This window comes from Barbus barbus, assembly GCF_936440315.1.
Source record: "Barbus barbus genome assembly, chromosome: 14".
NCBI classification, from domain to species: domain Eukaryota; kingdom Metazoa; phylum Chordata; class Actinopteri; order Cypriniformes; family Cyprinidae; genus Barbus; species Barbus barbus.
This window is the reverse complement of record NC_136742.1, coordinates 23,536,885-23,549,103: the sequence shown is the minus strand read 5'-3', so window position 1 is coordinate 23,549,103 and position 12,219 is coordinate 23,536,885. Positions and strand designations below refer to the sequence as shown.

The window sequence follows — 12,219 nt, the reverse complement described above, 5'->3', positions numbered from 1 at the left end:
GAAGAGGAGACATGTGAGAGATGGGGGCATGTGTCAATCTGAGGTGAATGTTTTTCAGAGAGTCACTCCGGGGTGATGATTCAAATGAGGAGAAGTGAGAAATGCTTTGTGGGTAATTGAGTGAAATAACCACATATGGATCATGAACCGCATGACTGATGAAATTAATATGATTATGAAGGGAAAAAAACAATGCCTCCAGTGCTATTCAAGCATATGTGTGAAGCATGCATAGGAAAGAACTTGTAACAGTTTTAAAATAGTCTGTTTTATTTAATATACAAATTTCGTAACTGATATTTGGATGGGTGAACATGTCCACAATAAGGATATAGAAAATGTTTGGTCAGCATATGTGTAACTACATAAGGCATACAAAAGACAGCAGGCTACATGACAGCAGCAGAGTATAGTACTGCTGGGGACTGATATTATTATCCCCTACACGGCAATGAAAATTATGTAGTGTGTCTACTGCTATTTTCAGTACTCTGCATTATATATGATGCTCATCCAAAGCATCATGTAGATGTCTTGAGGGGTTTATGCTTATATGCATCATGTGGTTACTCCGGACAGTTAGCCTGACTGATCCAACAACATAGTTAATTTAAAAGCTGTAGAAAGTAGTAGTCAGAAACACTTGTGAACTGTGTGTTTGGAGATTTTTTTTAAGAACAAAAAAAGAGAAGATAGATAGATAGATAGATAGATAGATAGATAGATAGATAGATAGATAGATAGATAGATAGATAGATAGATAGATAGATAGATAGATAGATAGATAGATAGATAGATAGATAGATAGATAATTCTATCTGGAACTCAATGGTTCCTTAAATAACTTGTTTCAGTATTGCTGACCTTGTCGTATAACAGTAATACAGTTAATATAATAACAATAATACAAAATGAGAAAGGGAAATTCGTAGATCATGAGCTGGGGTTTTAATTTCTTCCCTAGAATGAAAATCTATGATATTTTGATACACTGTAATATATTGGAAGACTCGTACTGGGTATATAAATATGACTTTTTTTCCACCACAACCAATAACTGTATCTATTGTGCAAACTCATAACAACTTTGTGCAAAATTGTGGAAAAGTGGCTCTTGTTTTCTATAATAAAGCCTCGATATCTGCATTTGTAAATATAAAGTCCAAAAACATCTCAACCCACTGACACCAACACATAAAAGCATTACACAAAGTTCTCTATGTACACAAGTAATGCAACAGATACGTATTTCATATTAAAAACGCTTATTTTAGGATTGCACAGACACACATAAAATATATCACAAAAGCTTCTCACGTAATCAAACTCAGTGACCTAGTGTGTGACTGGTAAAAATGAAACATTCGCTGATCAAGTTAGCCATCGTTTTTCCTTTCCTTTGTTTTAACCCGATATGAATTTGAAGCTACATTTTGTGAGTGTAAAGGTTGGCAGGTTTTGTGCCTCATAGTGGTAAAGGACATGTTGTGCTATGCCTGAGACAATCTGTGCAAATGTTACTGTGAGCTTGTGAATAGCGCATCACACCAGGTCCATGAGACATCTAGGACATTGAGTCAGATCTGTAAACAACACTGGGTTCTTCTGATACTCTGGGAAGATGGGGGTCAAGTCTTCTCTGTAGGTTCAGACACTGCAGTGTGTTGAACTTGTTCCTAGCGGTGCTCTTTTTTCATCCAAATGTAGTTTAGAGCTTTCGGAAAACAGTGTCTTATGAGCAGTGTTGAGAACTCTGTTATGAGGTCACCAAGGAGTAGATCATACTGGAAGACAGAACAAACAGGCATTACTGACTTTGTGTGCACAAAGTTATACTAAAATCAAAAACTTTTGAGTAAAATATGAATCTTGTTCCGAGTTACTAACAACTTACACAAGATCTTGGTTGTGGGCCATATTCAAAGTTATATTGATCTGTTTACTTGAAGGTGGCAGATGAGCTATTTAAAATGCCCATAAAACACAGGATTTCAGTGAAATGTGATTAATTAAATAAGTCAAATAATTTCAGAGTTTATGATTTATCTTAAAGACCAAAGTTGTAGTGAAAGCATCTGATATTAGAAATTAATTGAGATTTGTACATAACAATCCATTTTACATTATAAATTAAACAGAACAACCAAAAAAACAACAACTAGATTTCTATATTTTCTGAAGAAAATGAGTGCTCTCTTGTGATAGATAAATAGACAGACAGACAGATGGAATTCATTTTAATTAATTTCAGAATATTTGATTACATCACTCCCATCCTGTGCATTGAAACGGGGACTTCTCCCTTTGTGCACATTACTTTTTGATTCTGATGAAATGAGCTTGTGCCTGTGGGTTCAATCATTCTGTCAGGGAACGGCTTTAATTAGTTCATTTCTCCCTAGCTAACAACAAACACAAAGATGCATTTTGTCCCCAAATTATCCAGCTGAAAGCGCAGCATTCATCCTCATGGTGCAGGCATGGAAATATAAGGCGCGAGTCTTCAAAGCAGCTGATGCTATGGAAAATGACAGCTTCACCAGCTTGAGGATCACTCCAGGCAGGTCGTGTATGATATTGTATTTATTCAGAATGCACTGCCATATGTTGATGTATGTTGAATTTCTGTGCTGATTTCACACTAGGGGCCATTGATGTCATGCCAGAATGCTGTCCACAGGCATTAATACATAATAAGGGGTTGCCCTGATAAAAACTGTATAAGCAGTTCTTGGCTCGCTGTGTCTTATCATTTTCAGTGTGTGGGAGTTGGAAAAGTAATGGCGTGAATCCTTTTATATTCCTAATCTTTATAAAAAGAAACAGATCTATTGATGGTCTTTGGAATTATATCACTGCTGCATATGAAGCCTATTTGACTTCATCTGAAAATGTTTTTCGAATGTTGAGTGTCATGATTATATTCAGTGCACACAGCTAAAGTCTTATCCCAAATCTAAAGATGTATTATTAAGGACTGCAGCTTATCTGTGTCCTGAAAACACAATTTTAGCGTTCGTGTTGAAAGTGGTAGATCAATGAAAAATGTATTTCAGCTATGATCATAGATATGATCCTGATGGAGCCTGAGGCAAACAATGTTCCTTATGCCTTTGCAATCTTTGTGAAGCTTCAACACATGAGAACTAGTGTGATGTTTGCCCAGATCTCCCTCTTTCACTTCTGTCGGAGTGGCTTTCTTGAGTCATTAGGTTTGAATGGTGTTCAGAAAAAAGCAATGGCAAACCTACTATTGTAATTGGATGGGTGATGGCCTGGTGCGCTGATATTGGATTTGCAATTGATTTGTAAGATTGATTTGTGAGAGGGAGCACAACATTGTGATTATTACGAAGGGTTAGAGTACAAATGAAGTTTGAAGATCAAGCCACAGGGGTTAAACTAAGGCAGGCAAATGGGCAGCATTAATCAAATCAGACGTTATATTAGAATTTATAAGAAGGGTCAGTCCAAGTTTAGTTTTGCTGAAAGTTAAGATTAAATTAAGCATTATGCTAATTACTAAAGAAATTAATTAAACTCATCCCTTAGTTAAAAAAAGTTAAAAATAAATAAAATAAAACTGTGATAGCAGCCAGAGACTTAAAAGGCCAAAATGTGATGCTCATATTTTTAAGCACTATAAAATGTTCTCTAAAACGTTTTAGAAAAGTCTATAAAATGTTCAATGCAAATAACCTTGTAGTTTTCCAGTTACTGTTTGGTTAATCACATTCTTTAAAACATCTTATTTATGTTCACCAGAAGAAGGAAATTCATTGAAACAACTTGAGGGTGAGGAATTGACAATAGAATATTCATTTCTGGGTGACTATCCCTTTAAGTTTAAGATTAACAGGAACATGCCTTTAAGAAATTAGCAATAAAAAGCAATCAAATGACCCTTTGCGGGAGGTTTGATTGACAGGCAATCTGACCAATCATAACACAGAATCTGCCGTTTTTGTCTGGCAAACAAACCAGACAGGAGAATAGATTAACATCAGTGGACTTGAACTTGAAAAATAGTGTGTATTGACATCTTTCCGCGGTTGAAACAAGATACCTTCTGATGTTCATTCATGTTCATTTCATGCTATAACTAGTAAACAAGAAAAGATGACCAGTTCACGTGCTGCTTGAACTGAGGCGCTATTGTTCTGTCGCAACACATTGAAGCGCCATAAGACGGTATTTATTGTTTGAATTTATTAAAAAATGAAATAAATTGAAAGCTGGGACTTTGTTTTATACCTAAAGTAACCTGCTCTGTCTTGTCTGTCGGTGTGTTGTCAGTGTCGTCTTTGCTCCGTGATGTATTTTTCACTTCATGAGAACATGATGTGTGACGTGTGAGCGCCATGGATTGTCGGACATAGCAACAGTAACGAAGGGGGGTGGGTCTTTGCAAAGGGTCAATTAGAGGAGGGGTCAAAAGGTCAAAGTTACAGAGACCATTGGTGGAGCCCCTTGCAATATGCTATGAAGGGAAGTAAGACCTGTGAATCTTTCACAATGCTTGGCACAATTAGGTGAAGTTTAAGTTGTGCATAACTACTGAGAATAAAAGCTCCAACTCACTACTGTCACTCCTCAAAGAGTGGTTGAGTACACAAAAGACTCTGAACAAAAAGGCTGTGTTTGTCCTAGAATTTCAATTCCAGAAGCAAATAGTATTAAATAATGCAGAACGTGGCCGGTGCACAACAATTGCCTTTGATCTGACAAAAGGTCATAAGGCCTGTGCACTGGAAGGGTGAACCTTTATAGAATATGTGCGTTTTTATGTGTATATTAATAACATTTAATATGACGTGATATAGTGTGGAGGAAAAAAGGAATTCAGGAATTCTACCCAAAGGCATGTTGCTGGCGCCATCCAAGTGCGTCCTTGTCAGTTCAAATGCTTGTTTATGTATATATCTCTGCTATGCTATAGGCTTAAGGTAGCTTATACTATAGCAAAGGCACACACTAAAAAGCATATTTGGCTGTAATGATATAAAAATCAGTGAATACATCGCACAGAATCACATTACTAGGCAATTAAGTTTGGTTGAGACAACTGCCGGATATCTACTCACCAGTAGAGATAGTAGAAGAACGAGAGGACAAAGAAGGACATCTTGCACCAGGCTTCTTTTTGGCAGAATTTGAGTGTGTCTCCGTTCATGACTGACGCTGGATCGTAGAGAAGCTCTTTAGTGTCTGTGGGGCTGTGAAAGTACCTGCCGAAAATGGGGAAAAAACACGAGCCGGGTAGTGCGTCTTGAAACATTAAGTGCATCTTTGTTTTAGTTTTTTGTTTGCGTATCATTTAATTTAATTTAATTCATTATTTTATTAATTTAATTTAATATTTAATTTAACTTTATTTTAATTTTTTAATCTAATGCAAAGTTTAGCTTGTCTAAGCCTCTTTAATTTAAATATTTCTGTCAATCTTGGCAGTCCTTGGAGATGGATGACTTAAATATAGTCTGTAATTGTAAGACAAGGAACAACGTCACCCCTGGTGCAATAATTCTATTAGGGAAATTGAAAACAAGAAGTGGAGGCTTTAAGCGCATTAGGAAGAAAAAACGTGAAAGAATTAGAGCAAAACAGAGGGAAGAACAGAGTGACAGTGCATTATAGCAGCATCATCGGATCTGTTAAAGAAATGTAGATTTATTACAAGGAAAGCAATAAATCTGATACTGAAAATTATTGATGGCAAGTTCAACCAGCTAATCTGACAAAACTTCATAACAATATTTAAAATCCACTATTACTATTGCACTAATTAAGTTCAGAGTTTCATCATCCTGCAAAAAACAAACAAACAAACAAACAAAAATCAACAGAACGATCTCTCATATTCTGAGGATGGTGGTAGAAATTGACAACAGCTCTGAACATTCAGTAACAAACCCCGAAGAAAGATTTAGAGCTCCACTGTAAAATGACTGAAAATCATTTTATCCCAGTTATGATTTCCCCAGTTGTTTCACTGTGTGATGAAACATTCAGTCTGCTATTATTCATCTAGAAAAATTTGGAAGACTAATGCGCAGTGACAAGATTATAAAGACGCTGTGGCAAGAAGTTTTAATATAGGAAAATTAGGAATGGGATTGATCTGAGCATTGATAATAGTGATGCATGTAAAGCATTCATAAAAACACTGGTTTGCAAGAAAACATTATTTTTTTATATTTATTATTTTAGTATTTATTTAGCAAGAAAATTAATATTAACAGTTTCTACTTTCATTTATTTATTTAAAGCTGCAGTCCGTTTTTTTTCGCCTCTTTGCCACCATCTCTGTTTGAAAACCTTGCAGCCGTGTGCGGAATTATCTTGCTTGAGTATGGTTGTGCTCTGGCACGGCTCCAGCGCGGATGAATCTAATGTTTTGAGGTGAATGTGTAGCTGTCAGTCACCGCACCGATGTGGATGTTTACTGTACTTCACAATCACAGATTCTAGCCTATGTCTTGGAATATATGACCCAAATAAGAATTTTCACCGTATATTGCCATCTGAACAAGCAAGTAACAAGTCTGCCACACTTGTTCTGACCAACTGAGGAAAAAAACATTACCATAAATTGCCAATGATGATTTAATCTAAAGATCGGTTCATATCACATCAAACCGTGCAAAGTATTATTATTTTTATACATTATTCTCAAATTATTCATGTTAACAACATCAGCATTGCGTGACTATGAGTATAGTGTGTATTAGCGTGTAGATTTCAATTTCTGTACAGTCTAATATCTAATTGTCATACCATTCGAATTTCATGTTAAGAAATTATTTTAACCCAAAAGGCAAACTATGCTCCCTTCGAACTGGTTTTCTTTAAAATACAAATCTTGTGTAATCCTTTCTGGATTACAATCTGCCATCCAAATGATACATTTAATTATTCTAGCTGCTGTGAGAAAAGGCTATAAATGATCTGCTACCTGCAGGATCCTCACATGTGATATAGCCTAGTAGCCGGGACAACTTCTTTATGTTTACAGACGTGACGTAATGACGCAGTGCCATGCTCAATTTTCCCATACCACTAAAATTGGAAAACATTATTATAAGCTTACCGTTGTGAATCGCGCTAAAGTAAGGCGATAATTTTGAACACTGGCTGTTTATGTAATTGCTGTAATATTGATTTCGGATCATTTTTAACCAAAAAAATTACGGACTGCAGCTATAATGATATTTATTTTTAAGCAAAACATTTTTGGAGATCATCACTCATTCAATCAAGCAGAGCTGATAATAATGTTTATTTGTATTTTTCCATGTCTATAATTAGCTGTTTTGTACTTAATCATAAACTGCAAGTATATTAACCCGTTTAATCCCAAATTATTCCCAGACATGAAAATATCCAAATGATGTGTCATAAGTAACCCTTTGTTACTTATGACATTTTGTAAAATAATTTTGTTTTGGAAAAGTGTGTGATAAATTGTGTTTTATGTTCGGTCACAATTGTGACTGGTGGGATAATATGTGTACTGAAATAACATATTTCTGCAGTCATAAAAATTGTTATATATCTTAGCCCAGCTATTTTAAACAGTTTGATCACATTCTAGGGCTACTATTATGCATAAAAAAACCTTATGCAACATTGATAGGAACACTGAGATAAAAAACAAAGAAATTCAACCATCACCGCATTTCTAAATTGTTAATTTAGTAAAATATAACATCACATTTTTATGTTAATGCTACGAGTATTACAACATCATTAGTGTATATTTTTTGTAACATTTGAATTTTTAATTTAGTGCAATATTTTGTCATTGCAACATTTTATTGTCATTTTCACTAGCAACTGCAATTGGATTTATATTGTATACCTAAGTTCACTGTTATCTCACCGGTCACTATTGTGACCATCAACACGTTTACTCATTTTATGACCACACTCAATAAAAATAAATATATGCAAATGCATATATTAATACTAGACACCCTAAAGATCATGTGTACCAAAAATCTTTATCATATCTTTGTTAACGTACTTTACTAGCCTTTTGTTTTGGAGCTTTGATGCAGTCATCATCTTCTCAAGGTGCAAACAGGAAATAAACTGCTCTGGTCATGTGACAATTTGCACTAATCATGTGAAACTGCACATATTTAATTACCCTTTATTTTTTTCCATATTTGCAGGAAGTGCACTAAAACACCTTACTGCATGTCAGTAAGGTTTTTAGAGCTTTATAAATGAATTTTTTTTTTTACGGTCACTATTGTGACTGGTGGGATTAAATGGGTTAATATCAGAAGTATTTCTGTTTATATAGTCGAGGGCTGTCGCAGGGACAAGTGTGATTTCTCAGGACATCTGTTTTAGTGAAAGCTGTCAGGTAGTAGGCACATAGCTTGAGGAGTAAAGGCTGGTTCAGGTGCTCACCTCCATGTGTTGTAGAAGAGCAGAGGGATATTCAGGCCTACAGTAAGCCACTCCTGAGCACACAGGAACATGATACAGAAGAGTCCATGGATAGAGTACTCTGGAAGCACCAACTAAAGAGAACACAGATTAATAACATTTAAAAAGGTTTCTTTTGTCGGTGCAGATAGCCTCATGTTTAGTGTGCAACTGTGCTTGTGGCGACCCAAGTTCGATTCCTGTCTCGAAGTCCTTTGCCAATACTGCTCCCCTCTTTCCACCCAAAGCATTCGTGTCTACTCTAAACTGTCCTGTCCATTAAAGCCATAAAACCCAAAGGTTATTTTATTGGGTACAACTTGGTAGAAGACAGTGCTCTGATTTAGGTCTGATTCTTGCAGGCAGATGGTATGGTATTTTTCTTTGGTTCATTCTTAAAGGTATAGCTCACCCAAAAATTATTTTTATTTTTATTTTCTAAGCCTCATGTCATTCCAAACTAATTTCATTTTTGTTTTGTTTTTGTTCTTCTTCTACTAATTTTAAAGAGTTCAAAGAGGATTTTTGGTTATGATTAAATTATAGAGAATAGGCAGAATATTCTGAACAGCCCTAAGTCAGGTTAGCACCATATTTAATATTTGAAAGTAATTCAAACAAGTAGGAATGGAAGGATCTAGTACCTTTATACAGTGTGCGCCATTGTAAAGACTATAAATCTGTCACTCACAGTTTCATTTTCATCTTCAATAAATTAAGTACGCCATCTCACCTGACTAAGTTCTGTTGTCATTTTGGATAAACTATCCGTTTAAGAAAGGAACTGTCTATATTACATTCACATCTGTTGCTCTGGAAACATTTTAGAGATCATATTCTCTTATATAAGAAAGAGGGATACAACTGTTATTTTTTCACCGAAATTCAAATACAGTACCTGATGAAATAAAATAAATGAATAAATCTTATGTGATCACTGGAGTTAACATTGTGAGTTTTAGGACATGGTTTCTAGGTTATGTTAGATCACCTTCAGCTGAGGAAGAACAGGACAATTTTTGGCAGCACTGCTGTGCCAGTGTGCTGTAAATGGACAAGAAAGGGGACTCTCCAGGCAGTTACTTTGAGCAGTACTTGAGTTTTTTTTTTTTAGCTAGGTATGTCTAATACCCAAATGTGTTGCCCATTCACAGTGGGACTTCCTTTGTAACAAAATCCCATACAAGCATTGACAAATGAATAAAAATACAATAGCCAGTTAACTTCAAATAAACCTGAGTTAGACTGTATAGCAAATCAATCACTAAGTATAGTGTATATATTTGCAGTATCTAGGACTTGAGGCTTGTAATATTGTAGCCATTAACTCCAGTGTATGCCTGACACAGACTGAGGGCTGGCTTCAGTGAATCATTTATCATTTAAGACACAACATCCTAAGGCACAAACCTTTCCTGTGGCGTCCTTTCACAGCAGGCTAAAGGAAATGTGGTTCAGGCCAACCTTTACGTAAGAGGGCTCATTAAAGTTTGACCTGTCCTAGCTATTTAACCTTATTGGTGCAAAAAAGCCCAAAATAATCCATCACCAATACAAAAATACCCTGAATATAAAAAGAAAATGATAAATGCTTTAGAAAAAATGTCTTATCCGTGTAATTCCTATCTGTGTGCCACATTCTTATCTTCATAACAAGAGAAATATAATGCATACATTTTAAAAATGTTCAGAAATGAAAGACTTATTTAACATAGATTCTAGCTACTCAAACCATCCCCTTAGTATATTTATTCGCTTCAAGCTGAGGCTCATGGATAATTTCTTATCTGGATTCTAGCTAAATTGTGAACTGCTTTTTGCAAAGTTTCTCGTCTAAAACTGGCTAAAACTAAAACTTTCCTCACTAGAATAAATAATCTTCCTCCAATTGCTCTGCATGAGAGAGTTTGTTGTTAGAATATTGCTACGCTAATGCAGTACTTAATCAGTCATTCTAATTAGTTTAATAAGTTTCAGTCTTGAACAAAAAAATACATTCAAATTATTTATAATGAGCATTATCTAATCATCTTAGATTTATTTATTTTTTTTCCCCACTGAGCTTGTTGCAATGCATTTTGGGATTGCATTCTGCATGAGTTATGTGTGTAAAGCTGACTTCAAATTTGGCTGTATACTTATCTTATAAATCAGCATAATTAAGTTGCCTACCTTTTGCCTATTTTTTTGCACCTATGATGCCTTAGAATTCTGCCACAGTATGGATGTTGGAACAGAGCAACTGAGGGCAGTGATGAAAGCTGCATAATCAAGTAAATATGGACTGGGTTAGGACAGGCCCATCTGGAAGATCAGTCTTTATCTATTACACTTCAGGGCTTCTGAACATCTGACTAACTTTAGGCACAATATTTTGTCCTTCATTTCAGAGGCACACATAAACAAAAACAGCAGTTTTGGGGTGATTTTATGTGTGATATTTATATGACATTAACTTTTAATCAGCAGGCCAGCTGCGACACTTAAGCCAGCATTATAAAACTGCATAAATAAAACCATATTCTGTGATTAATTTGAATAAAAAGTAAAGAACTTGCTGTCTTGAACGTTGCAGATGTCCTGGTAAAAATAAGGCTGTCTTGTAAGTGTCTCAGATGTGATTTATTTGATTTTGGACTGTATATCAACAATTTTCCTGCATTTTGCTGACTCTGCACACTTGAAGCCTTTGGTGCACATATTCAACCATTCAGGAGGAGCTAGTTTCTCCTACATTTTGTCTATGGCTGTATGATAATTACAACGCTGTGGTTGAGGACCACTCAAACCGAAGTCCAGGAGCTTTGAGTGCTTTAAGTGTAACTTTTAAAGTTGCCCTCCCATGGGAATCACAAGAGCCTCTTCGGAGTAATGTCACCTAATGAGAGGTCTGCTGTGGCTGAATGCTTTTTACTGTGGAGTATCTTTTAATTCCGTCTCCCTCACTCGCTCTCTAACCTTCTGTTCTTCTCAAACTCTCACCAGCCTGCCACTGCAGGTCTCTCCAATTAACACTACTTACTACTAATGACATGTCCCACCATTATAGCAGAATGGAGCGAGCACCAAACCTGTGGATACCACTTTAATTAGACAATGTGTCTTGAAAATGTATATTAAGAATGGAGATAAAAAAAGGTATGGAAAAGTGCCATTGATAACATTACATTTTTGTGGTAGAGGGTCGACATTCAGTAATTGTACAGTAACTATAAATAAATTCATATATGTTCAGGAACCATTCCCTTTTCACATTCCCTTTTTACAATGACAAATCTGGCTGCACCCTCAGATTAGCAGCAGCAAAATGTTCTCGGCCTTAGCAGATCAGAAGAGCCGCTAGTCTCCAATTACTGTCTTGCTCTTTCTGCAGCATCCAGTAATTAACTGCAGCAAAGAATTATACATATTTTCTCTTTCAAGAACACCTATCCCCATGACACTAGATAGCATATCTGGCTCTCCATTTAACTATTCAGACTGTGATTATCACCATTTTGAATACTTTATAGCACAGCAGATTTTTCATTGTAATGAATTCTATTTTTAAACAATTCTAGATCTATATGTATATGTGAATAATAAATATTTTTAATAGTACACTGAAAATCGGTTTAGAAACCCTTTTCACTCAAATTGCTAGTAAATTTAACAAATAAAACTACAACTAACACTTTTTTTAAATAAATGTTACATTTTGAAGTAGAAAGACTTAAATTGTATTTTTTTTTTACATAAATTGCGCTCTTTGTTTTATTTACAAAAAATAAACATTATGCT

General features: G+C 35.4%; 1 protein-coding gene across 1 annotated transcript in view; it reads right to left on the bottom strand.

Moving 5' to 3' along the window:
• Positions 1 to 1,756: 1,756 nt before the first annotated feature.
• Positions 1,757 to 12,219, bottom strand: part of LOC306880068 (protein cornichon homolog 3-like) — a gene marked incomplete at both ends in the record, with an annotated part of 30,505 nt that continues 20,042 nt past the window's right edge. Inside the window, 3 exons of the mRNA XM_079433349.1 lie at positions 1,757 to 1,784; positions 5,085 to 5,228; positions 8,422 to 8,534. Coding sequence (XP_079289475.1) covers positions 1,757 to 1,784; positions 5,085 to 5,228; positions 8,422 to 8,534 — 285 coding nt within the window. The remainder of the gene's footprint in view (positions 1,785 to 5,084; positions 5,229 to 8,421; positions 8,535 to 12,219) is intronic.